Below are 26,678 nucleotides of genomic sequence, written 5' to 3'. Positions count from 1 at the left end.
GGAAGGATGTAACGAGACTGGCTGCAGAAAGACCGTGCTGGACTACTCTACAAGTAACTGCTTCATGCGTTGCACGACATGGTGGGAGCTAGTACTAAGTCTTTAATTATATAAGTCTGTATGTCTTGACTCTCAAATATGTGACATGTAGACAGAGAGGAATGTTAATAGATATTGATTATGCATTGATTGAGGACTAATTTCCATAATGAATAAATTCTATAATGGTAAATGATGGGAATGTCATTTCAAAGGTAAACTTAACATTCAACATGATCATTGAACTGAAGAACTCTACCAACAACCTCAAGTTTAACATTGTTTGATGTACTTAATACTGAAAATTAGGGGCGGCCTAATTTACACGATCTACAAGAAAACGCTACAACATCCTTCTTTGCTAAGATTAGTCTTACTTGCTGCACCTTAGCGGATGATTAATGATGATGATGATGACAAGTCTTTCATACATTATTCAACTTGTTTTGTCTGGGGTTTTGCCATTGCTATATTTAAATCAAGATCCTTTTGATGGATTTGTCTAACATTTGGCACACACCTCAGCAGGCTTTTCCTAGCTAAAAGTTTTAGCTATGATTTATATTTTATTATAGCCTATTATATAGGGAGCCCAGATTTATTGGTGAGTCGCGGTAATTGACTATTGTAGGGGGCTCTGGGGGGCATCCCCCTTCCATGGTGCAGAGTTTTTTTATGATTTTGAATTAAAATAGTGCATTCTAAGGTATCCTAAAAAGCAAAAAAAACAAAACGGCTTACAGACTGAGGTCAAAGTAGAATGTGACCACAGATGACCTGGTAGCATCCCTAGGCCTGGTCAATTAGAATTTTATGCTTGTCAGAGGATTTTCTGCCCAGTGCAAGGGCGTCCAGCCCCGTCAAATTTCTTGTTATTCTAAGAAAAGCGCGTCATCTGGACGCGTTGATGCATGCCTGGCTAAAAGCCTGCACCTCAGCCACATCTACATTGTACCTTGTGCGATTGTTCAGAGCATCAAATTCATTCATTCATTCATTGAGTACAGCAAACACTAGAACTACTTCATAGAGGCTTGTGTGCTACACACTCTTGCTGTTGTGTATAGAACATGTTTTCTTGTTTGTATTTCCTTATCTGTTGTTTGGAGCACAATTGATAAATTTATATAATGATTATTATATAATATATACACATTGTGTAATGATATCATGTTATTTGTTGCAGACATTGTTCAGGTGCAACTGCAGATGGAAAGAAAAAAGCCAGTCCAAGTCATTTTACTTAGTAAGCTCCTCAAGGTGCTGGGACAGGGCTTCCATTTTACAAGGTCAGTAACCCACAAGCAAATCTTAGTCTACTAGTACTTGAAGTAAGATATATAGGCAGATATAAGTGTCTTAATGTCTTAATTCAGCAAGTCTATTTGATACCTGAAATATGCCATATACGTAGCAAATGTTACACATGCAAATTTTTGTTTTTCTCAATAAAAATTCTGAAATAACTTTCATAAAGGACCTACTTTATCATATTTCTACATAATTTGTTGCTTATAAATCTAAGGACATATCCTGAATTTGAAATCTCCAATCAATGATACTGAAATTAAAAGGTTTTGAGGCACCAATGCTCAGTGTACTTGTAGCTGTGCATGAATTTATGTTCTGACTGTGCTATACACCATTTCTTTGCTCTTAGCATATATATTTGATGTTCAAGGAGCCAGGAAGATTTTTGGGATAAAGGAAAGGAAAATTCTATGGACGACTAACCTCTGATGACAGTATTGTTGTTGGTGTATGTGATGAGTATCTGTTTCTCTATCCATTTGCTGCATTCGTATGTAGATGCACCTTGTTTTTTGTTGTTGTTGCGGTAGCTGTTTTTTTTTTTTTTCTTCCTGATTCCGTGTTCGTCACGGCACTTTATTACATATCACAGAAAGCTGTACAATATGTAGCTTATATCATATTTCTAAGAATACATTCTGATTTGAAAATTTTCAGGATGATTTCTGCATCTTGACATAGTGAATTCGGGGATGACACTGTAGACTTATATTTTACAATGGATAGTTTCGCAACTAGCAGCAGTTCATTGATGTACCGAAACTTGTTTAACATATGAGGGTTGTATCCAAAAATAATGTCATGTACAGTGAGAGATATGGAATAACTAAACAAACTTTCCACATAATCCCATAATGGTTTAACAATTTTACAATCAAAGAAAAAATGCTCTATATATTCTATAATATCGCAAAAAATACACTTATTATTTTCTACAATTCTCATCTTATGCAACAATATTTCAGGGTTCTAGCTCGGATGAAATTTGAGCGTAGTGGTCAAGGCGAGGGAGCGAAGCGACCAAGCTCGAGGGCGCGAAGCGACCGAGGGGGGGATGGTGTGGAAGTGGGGCTTTCCCCCCTTCCACGGTATGGAGCTTTTGGAAATATAAAATTGAAATGGGCCATTCTTAGGGACCTATAAAAGGAAAATTGTTGTTTTCTCAATATGTATTCTTGATGGGTAATTCTTATACTTTTGCATCTTGTCACTGTGTTACCCTTACAAAGGACCTTGTCACAAGATATCTTAACTCATACATAGAAACAAAAAATTAACAGGTAAACCTAGAAACAGGTAAGTAACATCATTTTACTAAAAGTTACTAGAGAGTCAAATCAAAGGTAAGAATTAATTTCAAAAGTCTGTAATCATTTCTACATACATTTCCAAATTTGCTTAGACTTCCTCAATGTTCCTCCATTTCCATACAATGTTCAGAATACTGTATTCAATTTCATGGCAGTGGGAACAATGTTTACAATACTTGAAAAAAGAATGGCTACATCACACTGCCAAAATCTTAACATGTTTATCAATGTAAGCCACTCTACCTCTCTTGTAAATCAATTCCAGAAATTTAGTGAGAGAAAGAACACAGAACACACTTTACATTTTACACCTCCCCCTACATGTCATATCGTATTGCTGATTCCTCTGCAGGCACTACCAGAAGATAGAAAGAAACACGTTCCTTTGAGACACACCAAATATGGTTTAATTATTCATCTATGAGGCGGGTCCCTCTTGGGAAATTCATTCCCACGGCTTGTATGCACAATGCTCCTCCCACTGCACTGGGGCCGTGCTGGCGGCAAAACTTTTTAGAGGCTAAAGAGACTTGACTCCGCCCACTGCACTGGACAGTCTCCGGCACCAGCCTGCTGGCAGTGCAGACTCCGCCCTTTTTGGGGTGTTGTCTAGTCAGGTTTACTTTTGGGGAGGACAAACGGCATTTGGAATTTCCAAAACAAAACTGAACTGACAATATCTGATGATTAAATGACAAAAACAAATGCTCATAAAGCATATCTGATGGTAACAGTGCTCCAACTTTTTAAAAATATTTCACATTATATATTGTTAGTTTAGTTTTTACTTTGATAAAATGACCAAAAGTATCTGCTACTGTGACGAACTTTTTCAACAGCCTCCCACGGCCTGATCGGGACGTGCCAAGTGTATGAGGGACAAGTGTCTGATTATTATTTTTTCTATCCTTAAAAATTATTAATGCAGTTTAGTGAGGGTAGGCGCGCAAGTTACGAGGAAAAAGCGTTGAGGACGAGGAGGAAACGTATTTGTAGTTGTAGTTGTTCAAGTTCCACGAAAAAGATTGTCATACAAGGACACTCCCTCGGCAAGTCGTAATAAGCCAGTCTAGCCCAAATATGGCTCTGGGCTTGCCAATATGGGAGGGCAACATGAAGACCCGCCTCGGCCGTGCGCTCTGTGCACATGGGACCTGATAAGTCACGCCAGGCAGCGCCCACACATGTATTTGTGTTTTGCTCATTGCGATTCCCTCTGAAACAACTGAAACCAACGTTTTTTTACATTTGATCTGGCATTATTGCACAAATAAATACAGTCAAAATGCCGCTACTTTGTATTGAAAATAAGCGTAGCGGCCCCAAAATGAGCGTAGCGGTCCAAAATTTTAACGTAGTGGGCCGCTACGCAACTTTGCGCTAGCTAGAACCCTGATATTTTGGTCGGATAAATATTATGCAAGATCTTCCATTGCAAACTAATAAGTTTGGGTTCTTTAGTGGTCAAGAAGGGAGATTTCCATAGTACATGCCAAGAAATGGAACGAAAATCGTACATAGGAAATCGTTTCTCCCAGAAATTCTGTGAGACTGGGACTGCTTGGTATTGCATGATACAGAAATTCTTAAAGAAGATAGAGTCTAGTAAGCGGATGTCTTTACCACAAAGTTTGATACTAGGAGATTCTTCGTTGTCTAATCGAGAAACACCTTTCCATTGTTTGGGAATTGAATTGATTAAAGCATGATACTGTAGTAATACATGTGCATCATTACCAACAATAGCTTTTACATCATCAAAAGATATAAAGTTACCCTGATTATCCACAATATCATTTACATAAAGAATATGTCGTCTAATCCATTTCTTAAAATAAAGCATGTTGCCCTTGTAACTTATACAAGCATTGTTCCATAACAATTGCCAATTTACTTGATTTACCTCAATATCATTGACATTCTGTACAGGTTTCATTTCATACCAAGTAAGTATGAGTTTACGGTAATAGAGAGGTAAGGGCAACAGTGAATCTTTAGATGACACATGGACTGCCGAGCAGTTATGTCTCAATATACAAAGATCAGGTCCTAACTTCTTAAAATAATACAGTTGTATCTTCTTGCATGTAGGAGTAGGAGTTTCACTACCGGATAACAATTTCTTTATCGATCGTAATAAACAACATTTGTGCATTATTCTTATATCTATCATTTTCAATCCTCCCTTTGAATAGTCTTGAACCATCACATTACGCTTTACTCTATCTCTTTTCCAGATAAATCTGTAAAACATCAAATTAACATCCTTTAAGAAGCTATCCGGTGGTATAAGTGCACCAAAACTGTAAGACAGTTGTGAAGCTACAAGGTTTTTGAGCACTGTTATTTTTCCTATAAGACTAAGGTTGCGTGAAGCCCAAGACTACTGACTTTTATAAAGTCTTTTGGAGCAGAATAGGATCTATGGTTTTGAACTCACTAAATGAGGGCTACACGAAGAACCAGCTTTCTTCCACTCAACGTAAAGGGGTTATATCCTTACTCTTTAAAGGGGGTGAACACCAAGATTTAAGTACAGACCAGCTGTCTAACTGGCGACCTATCTCAATTACAAATACTGATTACAAAATAGGTGCAAAGAAATAGATTACAGAACATTATTTCTCACATTGTTGGACCAGACCAAGTTGGATATATCAAGGGACGTAGTATTTTGAATAACATACGAGCCATAGATGACATAATTTGCTTTACTAGAGATTCTAATGTTCCAGGTGCCATTCTCTTCTTAGATTACAGCAAAGCCTTTGATACTATTTCCAAAGACCTCATTATAAAAGTTCTTGAAAAGTTCAATTTCGGTTCAGATTTTGTTCAGTGGGTAAAGGTATTATGACACTTAGTAATAATGCCCGTAGTTGTATCAATCATTGTGGTCATATCTCTGAATGGTTTGACCTGGGAAGAGGTGTACGTCAAGGATGTCCCTTGTCTTCTCTTCTGTTTATTCTAGCCACGGAGCTTTTTGCTCTTAAAATCCGCCAGTCTTCCGAAATCAAAGGTATTACATTATCTGGGCTTGGCGACTCCGATGTTGAATCTCGAATTTTTCAATATGCAGATGATACTGAACTGATACTTGGTGACAAAATTTCTATTGATAGAAGTTTAGATATTATTAGACATTTTTCCGTTTTTTCTGGTCTAGTTTTGAATAAAGAAAAAAACAGTAGCCATGTGGCTAGGCCCTTGGAGACACTGCTCTGAACAAGCTAGTGGGCTAAAATGGTGCACCACAGCAAAATGTTTAGGGATTGTTTTCTCATCTGCATGTTGTGCCTCTGAAGTAGAAGTAAATTGGAGCAAAAAATACTGTAAGATGAAAAACATTTTATTATCTTGGGCTTGTTGCGGTAGCTGTTGTTTTATGATCAATGTCATAGTTTCAGAAATTACTCCTATATTCCCTGAGTATTGTGGAACAGGCCATGTGGCTTCGGGGTTTGGTAATTTGCTTATCTCCAAGCAGATATGGAGGGTTATGTGTTGTCTAATGCACTGAAGAGCTGCCGCGGTAGACGTCCCTAAACAGATGTTAGACTCTGGCTTGCTAGCGCATTGCATAGGTCACTGCCAGTGTTATAATAAACAATACTTGTTCTGGTAAGATATCAGTAATATTAGGACTTGTTTTCCTTCCTGTTCGTCATTATTTGTCTGTCTGGGACTGTCAATATCATCGGCATAATATATATTATAGCGACCGATGCGAGGGAATCCATAAATATGTCATATCTAGTATGTGACCTACGGTCACTTGTTCTTGTTTGAATTTGAAAAAAAAAGAAACTCCTTAAACATTAGCCTCCAGCATTGGCAAACATAATCTCTTTAATTGGACAATATGTCGTAAATCTATTGCATCAAGAGTTCCGAGACCTCATACCTCTTTAAAATATTTGTAGATTTATTGTTTTGTCTCATTGATTATGCAAATAAGGTCACAATCAGAAAGATCTATATTATTCATCGTGGTCTTTTTAACACAAAGACACAAAGTTTTTGTTAACCGGTAGTCCTGTCAAAATTCCATGTTTACATTCTGTCATTAACTTTGCAATTATGGACATTTGCATACAATGTGAATTGTGCTGTAAAAATTGCTAACAAGGGGCCAGTTTCCCAGGGACTGCCTTACACAAGACAAAAGGAGAGCGAAGCATTGTAGGTGCAGAAGTAAGCGACAGAGCTTACTCTCTCTCCAGGCATACCGGCTGTTTCTCTATGACGGCATTGGTCTCGCCTTACATGGGGGACATTGCTAACAAGGGACCAGTTTCACAGGGACTGCCTTACACAAGACAAAAGGAGAGCGAAGCATGGTAGGTGCAGAAGTAAGCGACAGAGCTTACTCTCTCTCCAGGCATACCGGCTGTTTCCCTATGACGGCATTGGTCTCGCCTTACATGGGGGACATTGCTAACAAGGGGCCAGTTTCACAGGGACTGCCTTACACAAGACAAAAGGAGAGCGAAGCATGGTAGGTGCAGAAGTAAGCGACAGAGCTTACTCTCTCTCCAGGCATACCGGCTGTTTCCCTATGACGGCATTGGTCTCGCCTTACATGGGGGACATTGCTAACAAGGGACCAGTTTCACAGGGACTGCCTTACACAAGACAAAAGGAGAGCGAAGCATGGTAGGTGCAGAAGTAAGCGACAGAGCTTACTCTCTCTCCAGGCATACCGGCTGTTTCCCTATGACGGCATTGGTCTCGCCTTACATGGGGGACATTGCTAACAAGGGGCCAGTTTCACAGGGACTGCCTTACACAAGACAAAAGGAGAGCGAAGCATTGTAGGTGCGGAAGTAAGCGACAGAGCTTACTCTCTCTCCAGGCATACCGGCTGTTTCCCTATGACGGCATTGGTCTCGCCTTACATGGGGGACATTGCTAACAAGGGACCAGTTTCACAGGGACTGCCTGACATTAAAGTGTTACATGAAACAAAGATTGAAGCACGATACATGCAAAGTAAGCAATATATTTGTGAAGTTACATGAAAGTGAACTATGTTTGACATAAATCATGCCAATTAGACATTATTTTCATAATTGATAGAAATGGGAGTGTGACCTTTTTTCTTGAGACAACGTTATTGTCTCCTTCAGTTTGGGTCAGTGATGATCAACTAATTTAATTAATGTAACTGTGGACCTTATTTGCATGATTGATGGAAACAATATATCAGTTGTAAGCCTTAGAGTTACAATCATTTCGTAAATGTATGAGGTCTTGGAACTCTACTAGTAGTTTAAACATGAAAGTTCATAGTTTTCCATATGTTTGAAAGGTAAATGGTTTTGTCAATCCTCAAATGATGAGTTTTGACAGTGTTTGACATGAAATCCCTTTTTGCATTAACACATTGTGTGTTTGAGTTGTACACGTTACAGGTGACTGTTGACTGGTGTGCTGGGAGAGGACAAAAGGAAGTAGACTAAATCTTAGGGCTGGATCTTCATTCGAGGCCATTCCAGGAACGATCGTACCAGAGAAGAATTTGTCTTATCTCGGAGCAGATACATGTATTTTACATTGGACTCAGGAATACATGTACTTTTCCTATTTTTTTTACCCTTGTCTTTGAAATATGCACGGCTGTTAATGATTTTCTATATGTTACGGCATTATAACCAGTAGGAAATGGGGCCTTTGGCTAAATATATAAAAAATATAACATCCATTGGCTAAATATAATATACCGATAACGTTGAACGTTTAGTACACTAGTACATGTTGTATCAGGTAGATTGGGATGAAAAACAATTACATCTTATGTTGATTGATGAAAGGGCTTTGGAGGGTTTGTGCATTAGTTTCTGTGGGTGCATAAAATGTAGTTCATAAACCAACCACAAGGGGGCGCTGAAGCACTGCAATAACTAAGATGCTGTATATACACATTGTACAGTCATTCAATACTAAATATTGCATCAAGATATATTTATCATCACTTTTGTCATGTATTTTTCTCTCAATACTGCATAATGTACAGCTTTATAAAAATAAAACTGCACAGTCAGATAATGATGAAGGTGTTCACAAAATCTTTATTGTATGACTGACTCTTCTTGAGAGTTAAATGTCAGTGGTTATGCACTATTAAGAAATATTTCAAACAAAATACATCTTGATTTTTGTACAAAACAGGAATAGGTACAGCCAAGTGTATTACTCAGTAGAAAACAACCTTGTTTCATGCGGGCAATTTTCTGAATGATTAAATGAATTTTTAACCACTAATTGAACATTACTATTGTTACAAAGAAGGCTTCATCTGTGGTATTGCACTGTAATGTTTCAGTCTGACATTACATAATGCTTTACATGTAAATTCACCTCTCATAAGTCTACTGCATGGTTACTCCAAAACTTACAGTACATACAAAACAATGAGAAATGGAATAATTTCACTTCTTAGAATGTCTTGAACAACTGAGTATCATTCTGTAGTGTGCATTACTTGATGCTGCATTTAATTGATCTCAAATTTAGAATTACTTCAGGAGAGTTCATGTTACAATTGTATGACTGTTAAGTGTTTCAATGTACAACTACATGTAGATGAGTATAAAACCTGTGGTATCATATCACATTTTATACAATATCATAGAGTGTACTGATCTTTCAAATAATACAATATTTTAAAAAAACACCATTGACAGAATTACTTTACATTATGAATTCCTATTGCAATACTGGCAAATGATGCACATTGCAGTATGCATCAATTTAACTATTTCAACAACCAGTGTAGGACTCCCCAGCTGTACTACAGTGTGGCCCGAGGGCAATAGCATTTGAGATGTGCACAGCCCTACATAATGAGAGATAGGAAAATACCCCTTTTTTTACACATACAGAAAGGTACACTAATATACAGATCAGGTCAGGTTAATCCGAGAACCCAAAAATAACATTGTTGTCACTGAAGAAAGATTGTTGTAAAAAACTAAACCGTTACAAAGGCTTGAAAGAGGACCTGGTACTTTACATTATGGGAACTGTAATTCATTAATCATACAAAATGTAGTACTCAAAAGCCTTGATGTAAAGACTCTGGAAACTGTATTTACACAGGGCTTACTATAGCTAATGATCACTGCTAAGAGTTTTCAATGTTGTCAATAGTCTGAGTTTACGTGCCTACATTTGTATTGCTGTGGTGCTGTGTACCTAAACTCATTACAATAACATCCATAATTACGAATTAAGTACACAATCAGGTTCAGCTTAAATCTTACAGGTACATGTACCTCACCTGTATGATTGTGTGCTTGAAATCCTTTTTTGGGTCATGTGAAAACAGTGTAAGATTTGCATGTTTTACAAGATTTTACATGCAATTTTATATGCAAAATACAGTCAGAAATAAACACAATTATAATAGATCAGTAATAAACACACAACAGGAAAATGTTTTTGTCTTTTTTTCAGCACAAATTTCATAATCTATGGAAGGTTAAGGATTGTTTAGAACAAAAAAGAGAATATAAGTGAGAGATAGTTTTTTGCATGTCTGGAACTGGTTCCCAAATGTTTTCTTTTTCTTTTAACTGAACCTAAAAGTTTTATAGGTCAGAGTCTGGTGAAGTGCATAGAAACACAGCACTACTAGTACATGCCTAGGAATGATGACAATCATATTTTTGTAGTATGACATTATGGAATCCATTTGTTACAGTCAGTAGTAAATGTGACTGGTTCGATTAATTATCATCATGAACTACATTTTCAACATCTGTCTGAAAGATACTCTAGGTTTTACATTTGTCATATTATTAATTCATCAGTGAATAATATATTTCATCAGAAAGTGTCAGAAAATATTTAAATATACCCTGTATACAACTTGTGCTGTACACACTAGCCTGTATTTCTATTACACATGGTGCACATTTACCATTCTGTTCCATGATATTTATTTATTTACATAATGCATATTACATAATGTGAGGTGTAAAACATAATATGCTCCTTTCATTCTCTTCCCTATGAATTTACACACATTAGACCATTGATTCAATTATATTCAGATGACATACAGATGCATAAATTTTTTGACATTCTCAAAAAAAAAAGTTTTTGATCATACAGTTATTTGCACAAAGCAGCTTCAATATGAGCAAATATTTCATTAATTGCAAGTTAAATCCGTGAGTACTAAATTCGGTAGACTGCCAAAACCATTCAAAAGAAGGAAAATACAACAGACAAAATTGAAGAATCTATTGTTTGGTAATACTATACAATACTCAAAATTTGTTCAAGCCTCCTGACCACATATTTTGAATCGACAGCAACTTTATTTCATACCAAACTTATTCAAATGCCGGCATTAGTTTGGGGCTTCCCAGAGGATGGCATCCATATAATTGTATCAACATGGCCTTAGTATTGATAAAAGCCTGACACACCAAAAGTTCTAGACAAGTACATTTTGTTTTTGCAATTTCATGATTAACTTAATTTCTATTATTTCATTCAAGGAAAATGATTCAGGATTGGTCAAGGTGGACGGAATACATAAATGTATCAATGTTTGATTGCATAGATATACTCTGGAATGCCTATATTATTATTGACAGGAAAACTACTCATCACATTCCAAAAAATCCAGGTTGGAATGAAGAGTAAATAGTCTAATCAATTCTGCAATGATTATGATAATCATAAATTCAGAGGGAATACACTTTATAATAATAATCATTGTAGCATGTGCAATATTAATATTTTCTAAACTTTTTTCTGGTTATTTTGCAACATTTACAGCAAGACCTTGTTTATATTACAGATGTTGACTATACTTTTCTATAGTTTTTTTATAGCACTGTGGAAAAATAAAGCTGTTTCAAGAGTGCACAAACATTGTGATGTGAAATCTTTAAACCTATGACAATTGTAGAATATTCACACCCCTTTTGGAGCTAGTCTGGTATCCAGCCATGTTATAGCTCCTGAGTCTCTTCTGTTAAAGAGAGGACAGAAGAGACTTGGGCGCAATAATACAACTGGATACCAGGCTATTTTGGAGCCCCTTCATAGTCATTGCATACACACGTTAGGAAGGAGATCGTCATCCGGCAAAATCACCGATTCTATCAGTAGAGAGCATGATTGGTATAAGAATCTCTTCCAGTACAATCTGGGGATTTTAACTGACAGTGTACATTGTGCATTTTCACCAGTAGCAATTACGATCTGTGAGTCTCTATACACAGAGATTCACTCACTCACTATCCGGTTTAGCGTCCGTTCTTCCCTGTCTTGCAGAGGTTGTGATCAGGATCTCCGCCAGACAATTCTACTTAGTCTATTACAATTAGCAATAATTCATCTGTCAGCCATAATTACAATGAAGTTACCATCATGGTGGCAGTCGGCACTGATGCTATACCAAAGAGGCATGAATACTTCAATCATCAATGCAGCACTGAAGACCGCTTTTGCTAAGGTGTACATATCCCAATCAGTCACAGTTATACAGGGACTCTAATCATAATCTCTACCGTAAGAATTGCATATTCTGCCAGGTCAAAGTTTCTGCATTTACATACTATTAGACAAACCGCAAACTATATCCTTATACAGCCTATAATCAATCAGGGTTTTGCCCAGCATTGTCTATTCACTGACAGTCATTTGACTGATCTTGTTAACTGAATGACGGAGAGAAATCAATGGCCATTTTGACAGACACTGAGGGTCTATCAGATGGTCAAAGAAATCTACAAACAAACGAACAAAGTCTTGAAGTTCTTCATTTCACAACCTTCTTTTTTATTCTTCTGACGCTTCGGTGACTGTCTGCCACCTTCATCAGTACAAAATGAGAGAGTCACCGAAACGTCTACAGAAGAATAAAAAGAAGGTTGTGAAATGAAGAAGACTTTGTTTGATTGATCTACCAACCTGACGAAACTAATACGGAAATCTACAGACAGTTTAACTCCTAGCAGATGTTTCAGTAACTGTTACTGTAACAACATTTCCAGTCAGGACTTAGTCCTATGGTGGATAATTCTACTGCTCAAAGTCAAAGATTGGCCTGGAAATGAAAAAAAAAAAAAACTATAAGGCTGAGCAAAACCCTATCATGAACATTATTGCAGACAAAGGAATATTTCTATTCATAGTAAACTCCATACACCGTCGCCACCGCATATAGCGAACCGTTCTGGAAGTCCTGGGTGGCGAACGTGTCGTTGTTTGGGTCCCAGAGGCAGCGCGAGCCGATACGGAGACCCTGGTTGTTGAGTTGACCGATGTGGATGAGACAGATGATCTTGTAGCGTGGAACCATCAGGTCCTTTACACGAGCCTTAATAACCTGGAGAGGAAAAGAAAACAACTCTTGGTGAAAACTGCAGTCATATACCGACATGAGTGCAAATATGTGCCAAAACGTGGGCAATCTTTGGGGATCTGTAAATCGTAAGCACTGCATGCCTCCATACGAACTCGTAGGGAATCTGACAGATTTTGGAGCAAGCAGACACGCTGTTGAATTTTATGTGCAGGCAAAACTTTGTGTGCCATCGTGCTGCAGATTGGCCCTCTATACGTGCCAGTACGGGAGACGCGTCTGCCCTGTACAACTTTGATGTTCTCAGAAATACGTGGCGGATGTGGTCTCCGAAAAGTACGGACAAATTGCACGTACGGTGGGTTGTGCCCCAAATAATTAGCTTAAGACTGGAACTTCAGTGGAAGGTAATTATAGTAAAGCCATGTTGATTTGATTTTCCATTTCAGGTTACTAAACCCATTCCCAGAAAAGAATTTCAGCCCTGTCTCACCTCTGAGATAGTTTTTGTCATCTGCCTGCAGAGCTCAGGTTCGTACTTCTCCTCCTGTAGGTAGTTCTGCAGCACGTCCTGCAGGATGTGGCGTACGGTGCTGACGGGAAAACGCTTCAGGGGGCTCATCTGGTACGTGTTCTCCAGCTTCACGGGAGGGTGGAGCTCGTCTGTGTGACTCGGCTCGTCCATGAACGACACTGTACTGATGGACCTGGATGAAACAGAAAAGAAAATACAGTCAATCCAGCTGAAGGGTGCAAAGCTGAACCACAATGAGGATTGGGAGCTGCCCAAGTCCTACCTAACCCTACTCCGTAAGGGGGCAGGGAGAGGGGACAGATGATCTATGCTGACCTAGTCTTGTCCAGCAAGATGGACTGTCAGCTGTCGAAAATTTGGAGGTACATGTTATGTAGTACTACGGTAACCTTACCTTTAAAAACAGTCATTGCTTGAAGAAAATTTTGAGTAACTGTATTCATACGTGACTGATGAAACTCTTCAACAACAGTCAAACCTGTATAAGTGGCGACGGCAACACAATTTCCAGTCCCATAGATACAGAAACACTGCATATTGCGACTATATGGAAGCCGTAATTGTCACCCCGCGCAGAGTTTTAAATGATCATAGTTTGCGAGAATTTGGAGTTCCCGACAGGGTCATTTTGGCAGTAGCGGAAGGTACGCGTGCCTTGAAAGTTAGAGTGCAAGTCTTTGTCTGCAAATTTACCAACACTTACGCATGGTATTAATATCAATCATTTTAGATTTGCCTTTGGCAAGGTGAGTTGAATTTTGAGACGATTGATTGTATCATTTTTGTGAACAGTGCAATTCAGTTACTACTTTAGTTAACTGCTATACTGCTATTTTTTTTAATGTTCGAATAACAACATCATTATCATCACCAATGTGTTTGTGTACAAATTACATGTAATATCACGTAATCTATTTCACATATACACATCACCTACATTATAAGCTGCCAGTTGACAGTTAAAACTGTTAAAATTCAAGAATTTACACTTTGTTAATTAAAAGTTGAACAAAGACATGCTACCCTGAACATCATGTTCACACAGTGATTCAGTAATGTTTGTGTTTTAGCAAAGTACATTGAATACTTGTCTAAGAAACGCCATGCCTGAATTCCAGAGCATCACAGAACCCTGGCTATTTTTATTACACTTCAAATCTAGTAGTTGATTTTTAATCAATGACTTCTCAGCAAAAACTTATACAAAATAATATTCTTATCAGTATCATTATCATAAAAAATATTTCTCCAAACTCCAGAGAAATATCATGCACAGAAAACTTGAACTTCTGTCTAACATTAGTGGTAAATCGATGAAGGTTAAGTGTAGGTCAAGTAATTGCGGTCCGTTCTAACGTTGTTTTGGTGACACTCGGAAAACAAACCGTTGAGAGTAAATTGGTTGTGTGTAATTTAAGTTTGTCATGTCCAACTGTCAGCGTGTTTGCGTACGGGATGAAAACTCACGATAAGAATTCTCTGATTGTTTACTTAATAGTCATTCTTGGTTACCCGGAGATCAAGCAACCAAATGTGTAATACATATTCACCCGTTTTGGGACAATTTGCTTAATCACATTTTGTAAATATGCTCCCGTTGTACATCAATCTAGAACTGGAAAAGTTTATGAATGCTGTTCTGTTTTCCCTTTTCACTTTTGCATGAATTATCTTAGGATTTCTCTTAATGTCCTTGCTGAAAGCAACTTGTCTCTACAAACTTGTGAATACCCTTCTACTGCAAGTTACAAAATGAAAATTGTTCAATGTTGCGACAAAGTCACATCCGTTGTAATTTGCATAGGATTTATTATCTTGACAAACTGTTCCATTGGTAAAATTTTTGCACTCGATATGGATAATAATTCTTGCAAGTATTTGCCCAAATCCAAGTTTACATGTACGTTAACCAACTGAACTGTCTTTAACTTAAAGTTGATAACACTATAAATATATAATCATTTATTAACTAATAATGTTACTACTAATTTAAATCTTTTCCTTTGCAGTAAATCAACATGTCCCATCAACTGTAAACCATTGTGAACCTTCCGACGTGTGTACTATCTGATATGGGAGTGGTTGGTATTGAGACAAATTGTCCTGAACTGCTGACCAAACAAATAGCAAATGTCTCTAGGTACAATGTACATGCTAAAAGCTACATGTACCTGACAGATCAGTAATTTTTAAGAAAATCAACAAAAGAAACTAAAGCAAAAATAATCATGACCACATCTTTACAATTGTACAGATGAGAAGGTAGAAAAGCTTCAATCTGCAGTATCACGAAAAGCCACAGCTCAATTTTTAAATCAAATAATTTCTTCAGTCTAGTACAATACCTAATGAACAACATTGGCCTGACAGTGACAAATCATCGTTACATTTTTTTAATTCCTTTTTTAAGTATGCAGATCCATGACTTATGATTTCTATGTTGAAGACAAACAAAATACAAAAACATATTTTTCTTGTAACAGAAGAAGGTTGAAGTTGTTGTAAGTGTAAGAGCCTACTAGTACGTAACTTAAAGACTCAGTTCCAAGTCCACTATTTTTGTCCTTTCTGGATTTTTTTCTTCAAAGACAGTACTAGTCATGTTGAATTTCCTTTTCCTTAACTTCCTCTACGGGAAACTACTAGAACCCAATTCGACAAGACACACTCATTAAATTTGATCACTCAAGAATAGAAAGTTGCTGTAATTTTGATCTGTTTTTAGAAACAAGATTCGGTCAAACGACCTTGTAAATGCCAGAAAAGCCTGGACATGTCATCTCCAAGGAAACCCGCCAAACAAGTGTTTGTCCTACAAACGTCGACACAGTCCGCGACTGTACACGTGTTAAAAGGACACTGGTTTTGGACAAATATTACCTGTTTCATCCTGAGTGTCTCACGTCGTCTTTGATTTAAAGCTAAAGCAGGAAAGCAACAAAAGAGAAAAAAGGTAACTGTTGAATATTCATGTATGTATTTTGCTCCATCATTATAACTTCAACGAACATCATTTACTTTTGATCAACATTTCGCTCATGTTTACACAAATTTACCATGCCACGAGGTCCAATTTGTGCCATCAATGCAGACAATTGATAATAAAACAACACCAGTCAAACCACATTTAAGTCTAACCAGCAAATATCATATCGAAAACTCAACGAAGTAAAAAGTCATAAAGCTTGCCCTGCCAATCAAGACTATACATGTTAGCTTATAGATTACCCTGTCACTACAACAGAACCTACCTCCCTGGACCTAGCTACTACATCCCAACGTTTGACCAGCTACTCTGACAATAGAACACAAAATATCTCATGATTTTAGCATTCTAAAGTAGATATCTCATTTGTCTCTTGGGTTAAAACTTATAGGTTCCTGAACATTGAGCATTGCTTGTAGTTATAGTTCGCCTCTATAAGTGATTTGCTATCTGCCTAGCAACAGCATTAGCCAAACACATTGCTTAACACAGGCCACGTCTCTGTAAGTCATTTGGAAAAAAAAATGAGAGGAAAACGATCGGCAACCAAAAGTTGTTGCGCACTACACATGTTCCTATATCTAGAGCTTTGTGTTTTGTAGAATCTAAATGCTAACGTTATGTTTGAGAAAACAAACTTGTTTAAAGTTCTGCTAGATCTTTCTCTCGCTGTCTGACACCTTACCGCGGCTTCCGCTGATTGTCCACGTCCGTCCCGAAGGAGGATGTTCGCAGCTTAGCGAAATCCATCCCCACATCTACCGTTCGGTTTGCGACCACTGATCTCTGAATTGAAGTTTTCACCCCGCCACTCGCTACCCGGTAACCTTTAGGGTCGTCCCTTTTCAGCAGGTGGCACGGACCACCGAACGTGACAAAGGGCTTTCCCGATAACCGCGCTCCCGCGCGTTGCTCCCCAGTCCCGTTTACACGCCGCGCGTCGAACAACATTTGCTTTGGGTTTATTAGCCTGGTGCCTGCCCGGTTCCTTTGTGAAGGGTAAACAGATGAGACCTCATTAAGCACGTTCGGATCCCAGGCTTCGATACCAAACACAGAGGTCTGCAAACAAAGACTTATGCTTCAATCCCCCTTTTTTTTAGAACGTTTGAATAAATCTACCTCCTGCAAAGACCTTTTAAAATGACCGGGTTACTGTTGTTCTTCATACAGAGCAACTTTTTCCTTTTTCTGAGAGATTTTGGCCGACAGCGCTCAGTTAAATGGTACGTGACTCAACCTTATCAGCAAAGGAATCTGATGATGATACAGTCTGGCACTAGAATTTGGACAGCAAACGAAAAACTCAAATGTATCTTTTCATCAACTGTCAGAGTGACAAAAATGCGGAACTTCTAACTCAAATACTGGACATTTGTGAACTGTCCAATAGCCATTAGGAAATAAATACCACACTCAACTTAAGTATTTTTATCTTTGTATACTCTGATCAAGATCTTTTGAGTCCAGTTTGCCAATGACTACTACTAGTACAATGTAAAATGTTCTGTGATTGGTCTACCCAATTAATTAAATGAGATTTGACATCTTTTCTTGACCAATCAGATGCACTGTGACGGACAGTCCTTACAGTATACACACTTAGAATTCCATTGCTTGGCACGAAGTTACATATTAAACATATTTGCAATGAGGTGACTTCTGTATGCTCTCAATTTAGAAAGAAAACATGAAAGGTACAAAAATAGCTGTGCTGTTAGGGTCTTAAACACGTTGTACATGTACATGTAAGTACCATTTAAAGACAATTGTGGTTGTCATGCCCGTAGCCAGGATTTTGGTTGGGGGGGTTCTTTTTAGTACTTGTGGGACCATCGAGCGCCGCAGGCGCGAGACTCACGCCGAAGGCGTGAGCTGCCTAGGGGGGTCCGGGGGCATGCTCCCCCGGAAAAAATTGAAATCTTAACCCTCTGAAACGCCATTTCCTGCATTTTGACGGCCAAAATTCTCGGGCTAAGTTTAATGGAATTTCTCTTAAAATACACAAGGCTTTTGGCATAAGTCTTTGAGGCCGACTACCCCGACATATTTTCACCATGTCCGATACCAAAGGCGGGAGGCGTTGCAATGGTGGTCCGGGGAAATTTTGAATCTGGACCCTCTAAAAAGCCATTTTCTGCACTTTCTGGGGCAAAGTTTGCTAATAGACTCACTAGGATTGAATGAGATGTCTATCAGTGATTAATGAAAATCAGCCATGCCTTTGAAAAAAAATCTTGGACATGAAAAAGGGGACCTTTGAGCATGAAAAAGTGGACCTTTGAGTGTGAAAAAGCGGACCTTTGAGCATGTGGGGGGGTTCTTCCGAACCCCCCGAACCCCCCCTGGCTACGGGCATGGTTGTCACCAGAATTGTTTTGAAGATCTCTGCTCGGTTAACCATTACTTTTACTTTCAATGGTGATCAGAAAATTCAATGGTTTAATCTTATAGTTATACATACACAATGTATATTGATTGGTTTTGAGCATTTTAATTAAGTTATGGATTTGATTTGCATTTATGAATTTGTCTTGTAAAATTGTTTTATCATAAAGGCATGCAAGAAATGGCAGACTTCACCCCTTATCCCATAAGTTGCATTGCGCCCCTTCAAGTCCTAATATGAATAGTTAAAGACAAAAATTCTGCATCATGGTGCATTATACATGTGTTTGAGCGATTGCAGAAATACACATACATGTACACACAGAAATAGTCCTATTCATACACATGCAGACAGACACACACACACAGAGGACGCAAGCGAACGATTGCGGTTGAGGTTCAAGCACCCTCAATCCATCAGGCCAATTATTAAATGGGTCTGGACCTTTTGGCTTAGCGGTTAGCGGCATTGGTTTGTGAACTGGTGGACCTTGGTTTGAATCCTGGGACCCAGGGGACGCCTACTCTCCTCTCACTTGTCAATACTTCATTGATCAATTACTGGTTAAAAAGATAAAGAAAACTCATAGTCCTGTATTTCTAGATCATTTCAGTTTAGTTCAATGCCATGCAAAAGTTGCTAACTAAAATCCTGTTTTACATTCATTGAAATTCAAATGATATTTTTCAATTAACTTTTCTTTGCCAAAAAGTAATGAGACCTATCATCACCCATATCTTGTTTACCTTTAACTTCATACAAATAAAGCCACAAACAAACAGACCAGTCCCAGTGAAAATACAGCCTACTTAAGCTATCTTGGCGGAGGTAATACATTAACCTGGTATTATTGCAGCTTTCCAGACACCCAGTTCTTATTGTTCTGCAAAGCTCCCCCTGGAGACAAACTGTCAAACTGCACCATCAGATATATGCACAAGTGAGACTGAAGTAATGTTATTGAACAAAGAAGGGGGCCAGTATAGGATATCTGGTACCTATGACCAGGTCTGCCTTAACACCTAAAACGACCTCAAACAACCTCAAATGGCTTTAATATGCAGTGAATTTGGGCCAACTAATTTGTGTGGTGCTACTTGGATACAATGCTCAATATGCATCTATGATTCTAAAAAATGCAAGTATTTAACGTTATTATTTGGAGTTAGTCTGCCAGTTTCCAGATTGAAGCAATGTCTGGCCACCACGTCGGGTCCTCTGTGTTGGGAGTCTGCATGGGGAAGTTCTCAATACACCTTTCTCACGCGGCAGCCATGATAGATCTAAAACGAGTTCAATGTGGCAAACAAAAGACTGTCCATCATAATTAGCAGTTCGACCAATGGTAGCCTGCCAATTAGGAAATCGACCAATAAGTGAATGGCTGCAAATTCGTTAAAAATTTCCATTATTATGTTTTTATTTTGCATCTCTTAATGGACTAAGGGGTCAGTCTACACTACTCTAAATTGCTACATTTTTCGGTGCATAACACTTCTTGTAATATTTATTATTCCATCTTATATCATGAAAATTTGTGTGGTTTGGGGGAAAACTAAATGGGACCTGATTTTAGAAATAAGTTTTGTCTGTTTGCCTCATTGACCTCTTCTTGGATCTATCATGGCCGCCGCGTGAGAAAGGTGTTACATACATTGAATATTCAGTCCACAGATCATGACAGTATGATAAAATTGTGGGTGCTGTTGGCTCATAGATCAGGGCTCGAAATTGGAGCTGTGCACCCAATTATTTTCTTAAGTTTATGCATGTAAAGATATCAAAGTATACTAGTATACATCATATTCTTGACATCTAAGTGTTAGAAAAATAATAAAAATGTCTGTCATGGTTCTTGTTAAAGAATTTGATAGCTTGTAACTAAGTTTTATTATTCGGTTATTACTTAAATTTAAGTGGTGCAATCAAAATTTTTTTTGGTGCACCCAATTTTTTAAGCTGGGTGCACCAGTTCACCTAATCCCAAAAATGAATTTCGAGCCCTGTAGACTATAACATTATAGCACAATTCTGTCATTGTCAGCTAATAATTTAATTCAATTCTATAACACTTGTATACCAAGTGTTTTTCAGCCTCAAATTGTTTTAATCTGCAAATTGCAGACTGACTCCAAATGAAGGTTGAATAATTAGGACTTGCTGCATTTTTTTAAAATTCATAATTGCAAAAACAATGTATCCAGAGTGTCAAACAAGGTCGTTGCCCCATATACACTGCATATTAGAGCCGTTTGAAGTTGTTTGATGTGTTAAGGCAGACCCCCTAGGACCCATAGTCAATTTTCTCTATTCTTTTGAGTACTGTGCAGTTTGTTGGCTAAAAGCTCCCCCTAGAGACAACTTGTGAAACTGCACTATTGAATGTGCAGTCAAACCTGTATTAGCAGCCACCTTTGCACAACGGCCACCTGCCCATAGTGGCCACTTTTTGTCGGTCCCTTGGATTCGTAATGATTAAGAAATAGGCTTAGCGGCCACCTGTCCAACGCGGCCACGGCCACACGATTTCCGGTCCCGCAGGTACAAAAACACTGCCGATTACGGCCACGCCCGGGACCGCTGATCTATGTTTTGGCACGCGTTCGGCCATATACAGCTGCCGTATCGTCACCCTACGCCGGATTTAAAACCTCTTTGATTTATTTTCAAAACAAAACTTCGTAAACTGGCGCTACTCATACCCGCCGACAAACGAGGTCATATAAGGTTAATAGACGACACCAATATTACGGAGGTAAATTGCGTTAAAGATACGTTCTAATTATACACTATCGCTTAGGTTAATTTTCATCACAAAAACTTTCTAAATGAATTATTACAAAGACAAAATGATATGAACTTCAGACTATGGTGGATTTTATTCTTACATTTATTAAGAGATAAGTCTAAAATGACGAGACTTTTCTTGTGAGTACCACATTAGCAAAATGGGCGAACCTGACGTGTGAACGCGAGAGGGAACACACAGACGGCGAAGTATCAAAGGATACAAGACGAAAGATCAAAGAAATATGACGATACCAGTCTCTTCAGACAATATCAACAGTAGAACATTTAAAACTTTTTATAGCTTTTGTTTTCTTAATACATATACTAGTAGTGTAAAAATCATTGCTGTACATGTACAGTACTGTATTATGTGAATAAAGATCAGTGGGTACTAAAACCATGTGTAACTTATTGCTTGTGGTCAATTAATTAGCATATTCTCTATAGTGGCCACCTCTCTATAGTGGCCAATTTTGACCAGTCCCTTGAGTGGCCGCTATAGACAGGTTTGACTGTACATCTTTCTACATGACAGTTGTACTATGACTTGAAGGCATAATGAGCTATTTCAATTCACTTACTTAGGCCCCGTTCATGATACGAAAAATGAAACGGTTCTATCGGTTAGGCCTGGAAATCCGACAGGAAACGGTTTGCATTTTGCGTTCATGATGCAAACTTGCAAACCGTTTCAGTTCCTTGAAAAGGCAAGGTAACGCAACCTCTGACCCCTGAGGTTGTTGTGATCTTGCCCAAACTTGTACTTCTGTGTCAGATTATTGGTCTTTGATCGAAATTGAACGAATGTCTTACTGAATTCGAAGCTGGGTTCTGTTATGACCTTGGAAATGCCTCTGAAAACATTGACCGTCCCGATATATGCCATGCTATGACATTTCCACTGGATCTCCTGACACATTCCCCTTACGATATCAGGAATGCTAGCTCCTCAGTTGACCAAGAGGCAGCCCGATTATAGAAACGAATCGTACGATTGAAAACGCGGCCGAAACACCTGAATGGCACCGTGGCGCCACCAAATATGAACGCACATGCCCGGATGTAAAACGGATCGCGCCGCTTTTGCATTCATGATACAAATTCGCAATTCCAGATAAGGAAGAAACCGTTTCAATACTACCTCGCGAGGAGGTTCCAAACAAACCGTTTCCTATCGCTTCAGATCCGTTTCGGACCATCCATGATGACAAAACTTATCCGTTTCAGCTGGCCTAACCGATAGTTACAACCGATAGAACCGTTTCATTTTTTGTATCATGAACGGGGCAGAGTCCTCCCCACAGGATGGAATAAGGGAGGCCCTCCACTATACTCTAGCCCAGCTCCACTATACTCCTTTTGAAATTTAGTGTGTTTCTTCCCTATTTTCTTGGTTAGTTTTGCTAAAATTAATGAAAATTCACAGATTTCTGTGCCAAGTGGCATCACTTTTCCAGTCAGCATTGTCTGCAAAAACTTGTGAATTATCAAAACAATAGTTGTTTTGCCACTTCACAACAAAGGAACCACTATAAGTATAATACATTCTACCTGTAGTATTTGACACCCTCTGTCATTGCAAAATGAACCTATTATCATGGAAGCGCAGCGTGTTGGTTCAGGTTATTTTTGCCAGCCCCTCCACTATATACTAAAAAATTCTGGGGAGAACCCTGACGGGGCCTTATTCATCTCAATTTAAAACTTACTTAAATCCTTTGTTGATCAGCAATTCTGTTACTTGAGTTTGAAGCAATTTTGAAATGAAATACAGAATACTACTCTTGATGAAGAAATGGCTGATAAAAAGTTTTGTAAATGAAGTAAATCCGTATCGTGTGTGTGGGGTTTGTGTCTTGTCTTTGTACAGTGTAGTAATCCTATATTTCCCCCCCCCCCACCTTCGGGGCTGTCTTACTGTTGGATAATTCGGACTATTGGATAAAATGCGCTGACAAATGAGCTATCCAAATAAGCGAATAACTGTACTATTCACAAAGTCTATTTACTGTTACAGTAGATTTAAGTAAAAGGAAAGACAAGAACATCTAGAGGGGTCAATGAACTTACTCCAGGCAAATACTTGCCCATATGATCATATCATAATCATAACTCAATAACTTGTTTTTTCTTTGAGCTGAAAAGGCGAATCATAGCTAAATGGCAAGTTGTCATTTCAAGGGGCACTTTCAGTCACCAGTATATATCATGTTACATTTCTTACCCGAGTCTTTCCTGAATATCTCATCAAGTCAGACTGAGTGCTATATTTTGTATATAATGTCAGAACGACTGTATATTATGATTGGCACTTGAATAGACAAGATTTGCCTGGCTGTTTTTATCTTGAAGTTGAAGATTAAACTTATACATGTTCAGTCTTCTGTAATGTTACATTTTGCATATGGCAGTTTGGCCAAAACCTTTGCACAAAGTTATGAAAACCATACAGATTTAAAAAAAAAACAAACTCAAGCACTACCATGCAATTAAGCATACGGATTTATAAAAAAACGGACGTCTTACTATGCAGAAGTGGATTTAAAGAAAAATGCAGGACTCGCTATATGTGAGAACACACAAATCCTATGGGCTACACATACACTTAAAAATACTGCTAGGACTCGTAGGAGTACTTACAGACAAAAGGAGATATTCAAGATGGTATCGTCAAGTTTCCACGACAATGAGACGCACCAAAATAAAGCAAAAGAGTAGCTCAAGGTCAAGCTTTACTTTCATGAGAAACAAATGTCAATCACTACTTTCACAAGTATTACTAGTATGTAAAATGTAAACCAGACCATTACATTGGGAGAATAGATTTGTGCATTTCCGCATAGTGTTGCTGAGTGTTTCTGCCCATGATATTTTTAAACATGACTTACAACACTTGGGTTAGATCAAGCTGACAAGAATTTTTAGGCTGAGAAATTACAGCGAGTGAAATATCTTGAGTTGGAGACCAGCTAATTTTCCTTGCAATTTGATTTACCAACTCAAATAACCTTTTATGTAATGTGAACTTCAACTATGTTCATAAACGTACCCATGTCTCGGCCTTCCTTCCCTAGGGGGTAGGGGTTTGGATTGCTGGGGTGGTGGGACGGCTTCCGAGGTGTTCAGCGATGACGCGCTCCCTCTCTTCTTCAGCAGCCGTGCTGCTTTGTCACGGGCAATGTCGCTAGTCTGCTTGTCCGACATTCTTGACCTACATTCACAAAACAATACAAACATGTCAAGAAATATAATGACTTCAGGAGTAGAGCTGTGTATATATAGAAATTTTAGGTACAGGCACCCGTGGGTTTAGGTACAGGTCTGGACCTAGGGCTGTGTACCTAAATACCCGTACCTGTATCGTACCTAAAAAAAAATGTTTAGGTACAGGTCCGGACCTAAACATCTGTGTACCTGTACCTGTACCTAAACAAACTAAATCACTATCAAACACTACTTATTAAGACTGATGGACAAGTAAATCCCGAATCAACAATGACAATGGTGATAATCTTGTTATCTTAAAACTCTGTTATTTAATGCAAATTAGTTTTCCATGATCTTAAGTAGTGCATTCAGACAAGGCCGTGAGCTTCTCAGACCTTCTTGCTGAATGGTCATAGTACGTCCACCCTGGAGTAACGTGACATATGACGGATTGTAAAAATATTTGTCTCCCAATGCTGGGGGCGGAACCACATGAAGCATGAAAGTTGTTGTATACCAAAGATATAAGCCTTTGTTGTAATTGCCATTGTCGTATGACATGAAATTCACCTGGCGGGAATCGGGTCCATTTTTTTTCGAAGCATACATCTGGGCAACTGACATAATTACTCTTGACTATAAAGTCACTAGGGGAATTATTTGCATTGTTGGGCTTACCAATTAAAGACTAGTGCTACTGGGTGAATGCATAAGTTGGTAGTTTTGACAAGTTTTTTTTTTCATGTGATAAACACCAACAAAGGAATGTCCCTCATAAATATTGATAGACTCGATAGGGAAAAGGGGGAGGGGGGGCGATGGCTCAGTTTTACCTGAAAATCATATTTTACTCAATTCTGTTTTACTAACGATAAAATATGCTTTAATGTACTTCCTTAACGCCAATAACTTATGCTTTTCAAACGTTTTGGTTGACAACAATTTAAACAAAAGAGAGTGAAATTCGACATTATGTACACTTGTACATGAAACCTACACCAGAGCACCTTTTTTGTTTCCCACAAAAGAACCGCTTGGCTACAAAGGAATTTACACTGTATCTATAACAAACGACAACAAGACATAGTAACAACATTATCTACGATTAAAATGGGCCAAAATTTTGGTATTAAATGATTCCTGATTGAAAATTTATACTGGAAGTCGCCATTTCTGGGTTTGGCGCGTTCGCTCACAAACCGGAAGTAAACAAAGATCGTGTAGATTTCAACAACAAAACATGTCTTAATCCTAAACTTGGGTATTTCTAAGGAAGCAAGTCATGATAAAGTAATAAATACACGTACTTGTGTTGTTGCCCCTCCACTCAGAAGTCTTTTCAGGTAAGGAATGCGCCTGTAGGTTGTCAGTGTAGCGCTGTGAATAGACCTGACCCGGTCGCTCTGGGAAACTGCAAACTTCATTGATAACCACTTAATTAGATTTACAGCACGGCTTGTGATTGGTCAGTTGGTCGGACGCCGCGCCCACGTCTACGAAGGCCCATAAGTACAATTAATGTTTTCAATGGCATAACTGGTGTGCACAAGTTTGGAGTGCCGGATAACACTATATTTTATCATCTTAAGTAACAATTTGATTTTTGAAAGACTTTTAAAAATCTTTATTGATGAATTTGACAAAAAGGAAAAATAAGCACGTTAACAGCGTCATTACTCAGATTGGGTAACGTTTAATACTGGCTGCAATAATACACCAATATGAATAGCTTGTTTTGATTAAGCTTACAGATTAAAACTCCTCGTTTTAATTCTATGTAT

General features: G+C 38.3%; 2 protein-coding genes and 1 long non-coding RNA gene across 4 annotated transcripts; 1 reads left to right on the top strand and 2 right to left on the bottom strand.

Annotated features, from left to right (window-relative positions):
• On the top strand, positions 1 to 10,397 carry LOC118432354. Its single transcript, XR_004833064.1, has 3 exons — positions 1 to 81; positions 1,226 to 1,328; positions 8,078 to 10,397. It is a non-coding gene; the product is annotated as an uncharacterized LOC118432354 (long non-coding RNA).
• Positions 1,884 to 5,189, bottom strand: LOC118432322. Its single transcript, XM_035843868.1, has 2 exons — positions 4,060 to 5,189; positions 1,884 to 2,310 (listed from the first exon to the last, which is right to left on the bottom strand). The coding sequence occupies exons 1-2, from the start codon at positions 4,912 to 4,914 to the stop codon at positions 1,963 to 1,965; spliced, it is 1,203 nt and encodes a 400-aa protein (XP_035699761.1). The 5' UTR covers positions 4,915 to 5,189; the 3' UTR covers positions 1,884 to 1,962.
• On the bottom strand, positions 8,715 to 26,335 carry LOC118432333 (tctex1 domain-containing protein 1-B-like). 2 transcript variants are annotated; one of them, XM_035843884.1, is made up of 4 exons: positions 26,205 to 26,335; positions 24,740 to 24,901; positions 13,484 to 13,697; positions 8,715 to 13,014 (listed from the first exon to the last, which is right to left on the bottom strand). In XM_035843884.1, the coding sequence occupies exons 2-4, from the start codon at positions 24,892 to 24,894 to the stop codon at positions 12,811 to 12,813; spliced, it is 573 nt and encodes a 190-aa protein (XP_035699777.1). In that variant the 5' UTR covers positions 24,895 to 24,901; positions 26,205 to 26,335; the 3' UTR covers positions 8,715 to 12,810. The 2 variants fall into 2 exon arrangements, with proteins under 2 accessions (XP_035699777.1, XP_035699775.1); XM_035843882.1 differs by lacking the exons at positions 24,740 to 24,901; positions 26,205 to 26,335 and adding an exon at positions 17,197 to 17,515.
• Positions 26,336 to 26,678: the final 343 nt, after the last annotated feature.

Source organism: Branchiostoma floridae, chromosome 15 (genome assembly GCF_000003815.2).
Source record: "Branchiostoma floridae strain S238N-H82 chromosome 15, Bfl_VNyyK, whole genome shotgun sequence".
In the NCBI taxonomy this organism is placed as follows: domain Eukaryota; kingdom Metazoa; phylum Chordata; class Leptocardii; order Amphioxiformes; family Branchiostomatidae; genus Branchiostoma; species Branchiostoma floridae.
Note: the sequence above shows the minus strand (reverse complement) of the source record. Positions and strands in the feature narration are given on the sequence as shown.

Coding starts and splice junctions, on each gene's coding strand:
- LOC118432322 (XM_035843868.1), bottom strand. CDS start 4,914: ATGTTTTACAGATTTATCTGGAAAAGAGATAGAGTAAAGCGTAATGTG. Junction 2,311..4,059: donor ATAATATTTATCCGACCAAA/ATATCAGGGTTC, acceptor TAGAACCCTGAA/ATATTGTTGCATAAGATGAG.
- LOC118432333 (XM_035843882.1), bottom strand. CDS start 17,462: ATGTTGTTCGACGCGCGGCGTGTAAACGGGACTGGGGAGCAACGCGCG. Junction 13,698..17,196: donor GACAATCAGCGGAAGCCGCG/GTAAGGTGTCAG, acceptor TGTTTCATCCAG/GTCCATCAGTACAGTGTCGT. Junction 13,015..13,483: donor TGACAAAAACTATCTCAGAG/GTGAGACAGGGC, acceptor TTTCCTCTCCAG/GTTATTAAGGCTCGTGTAAA.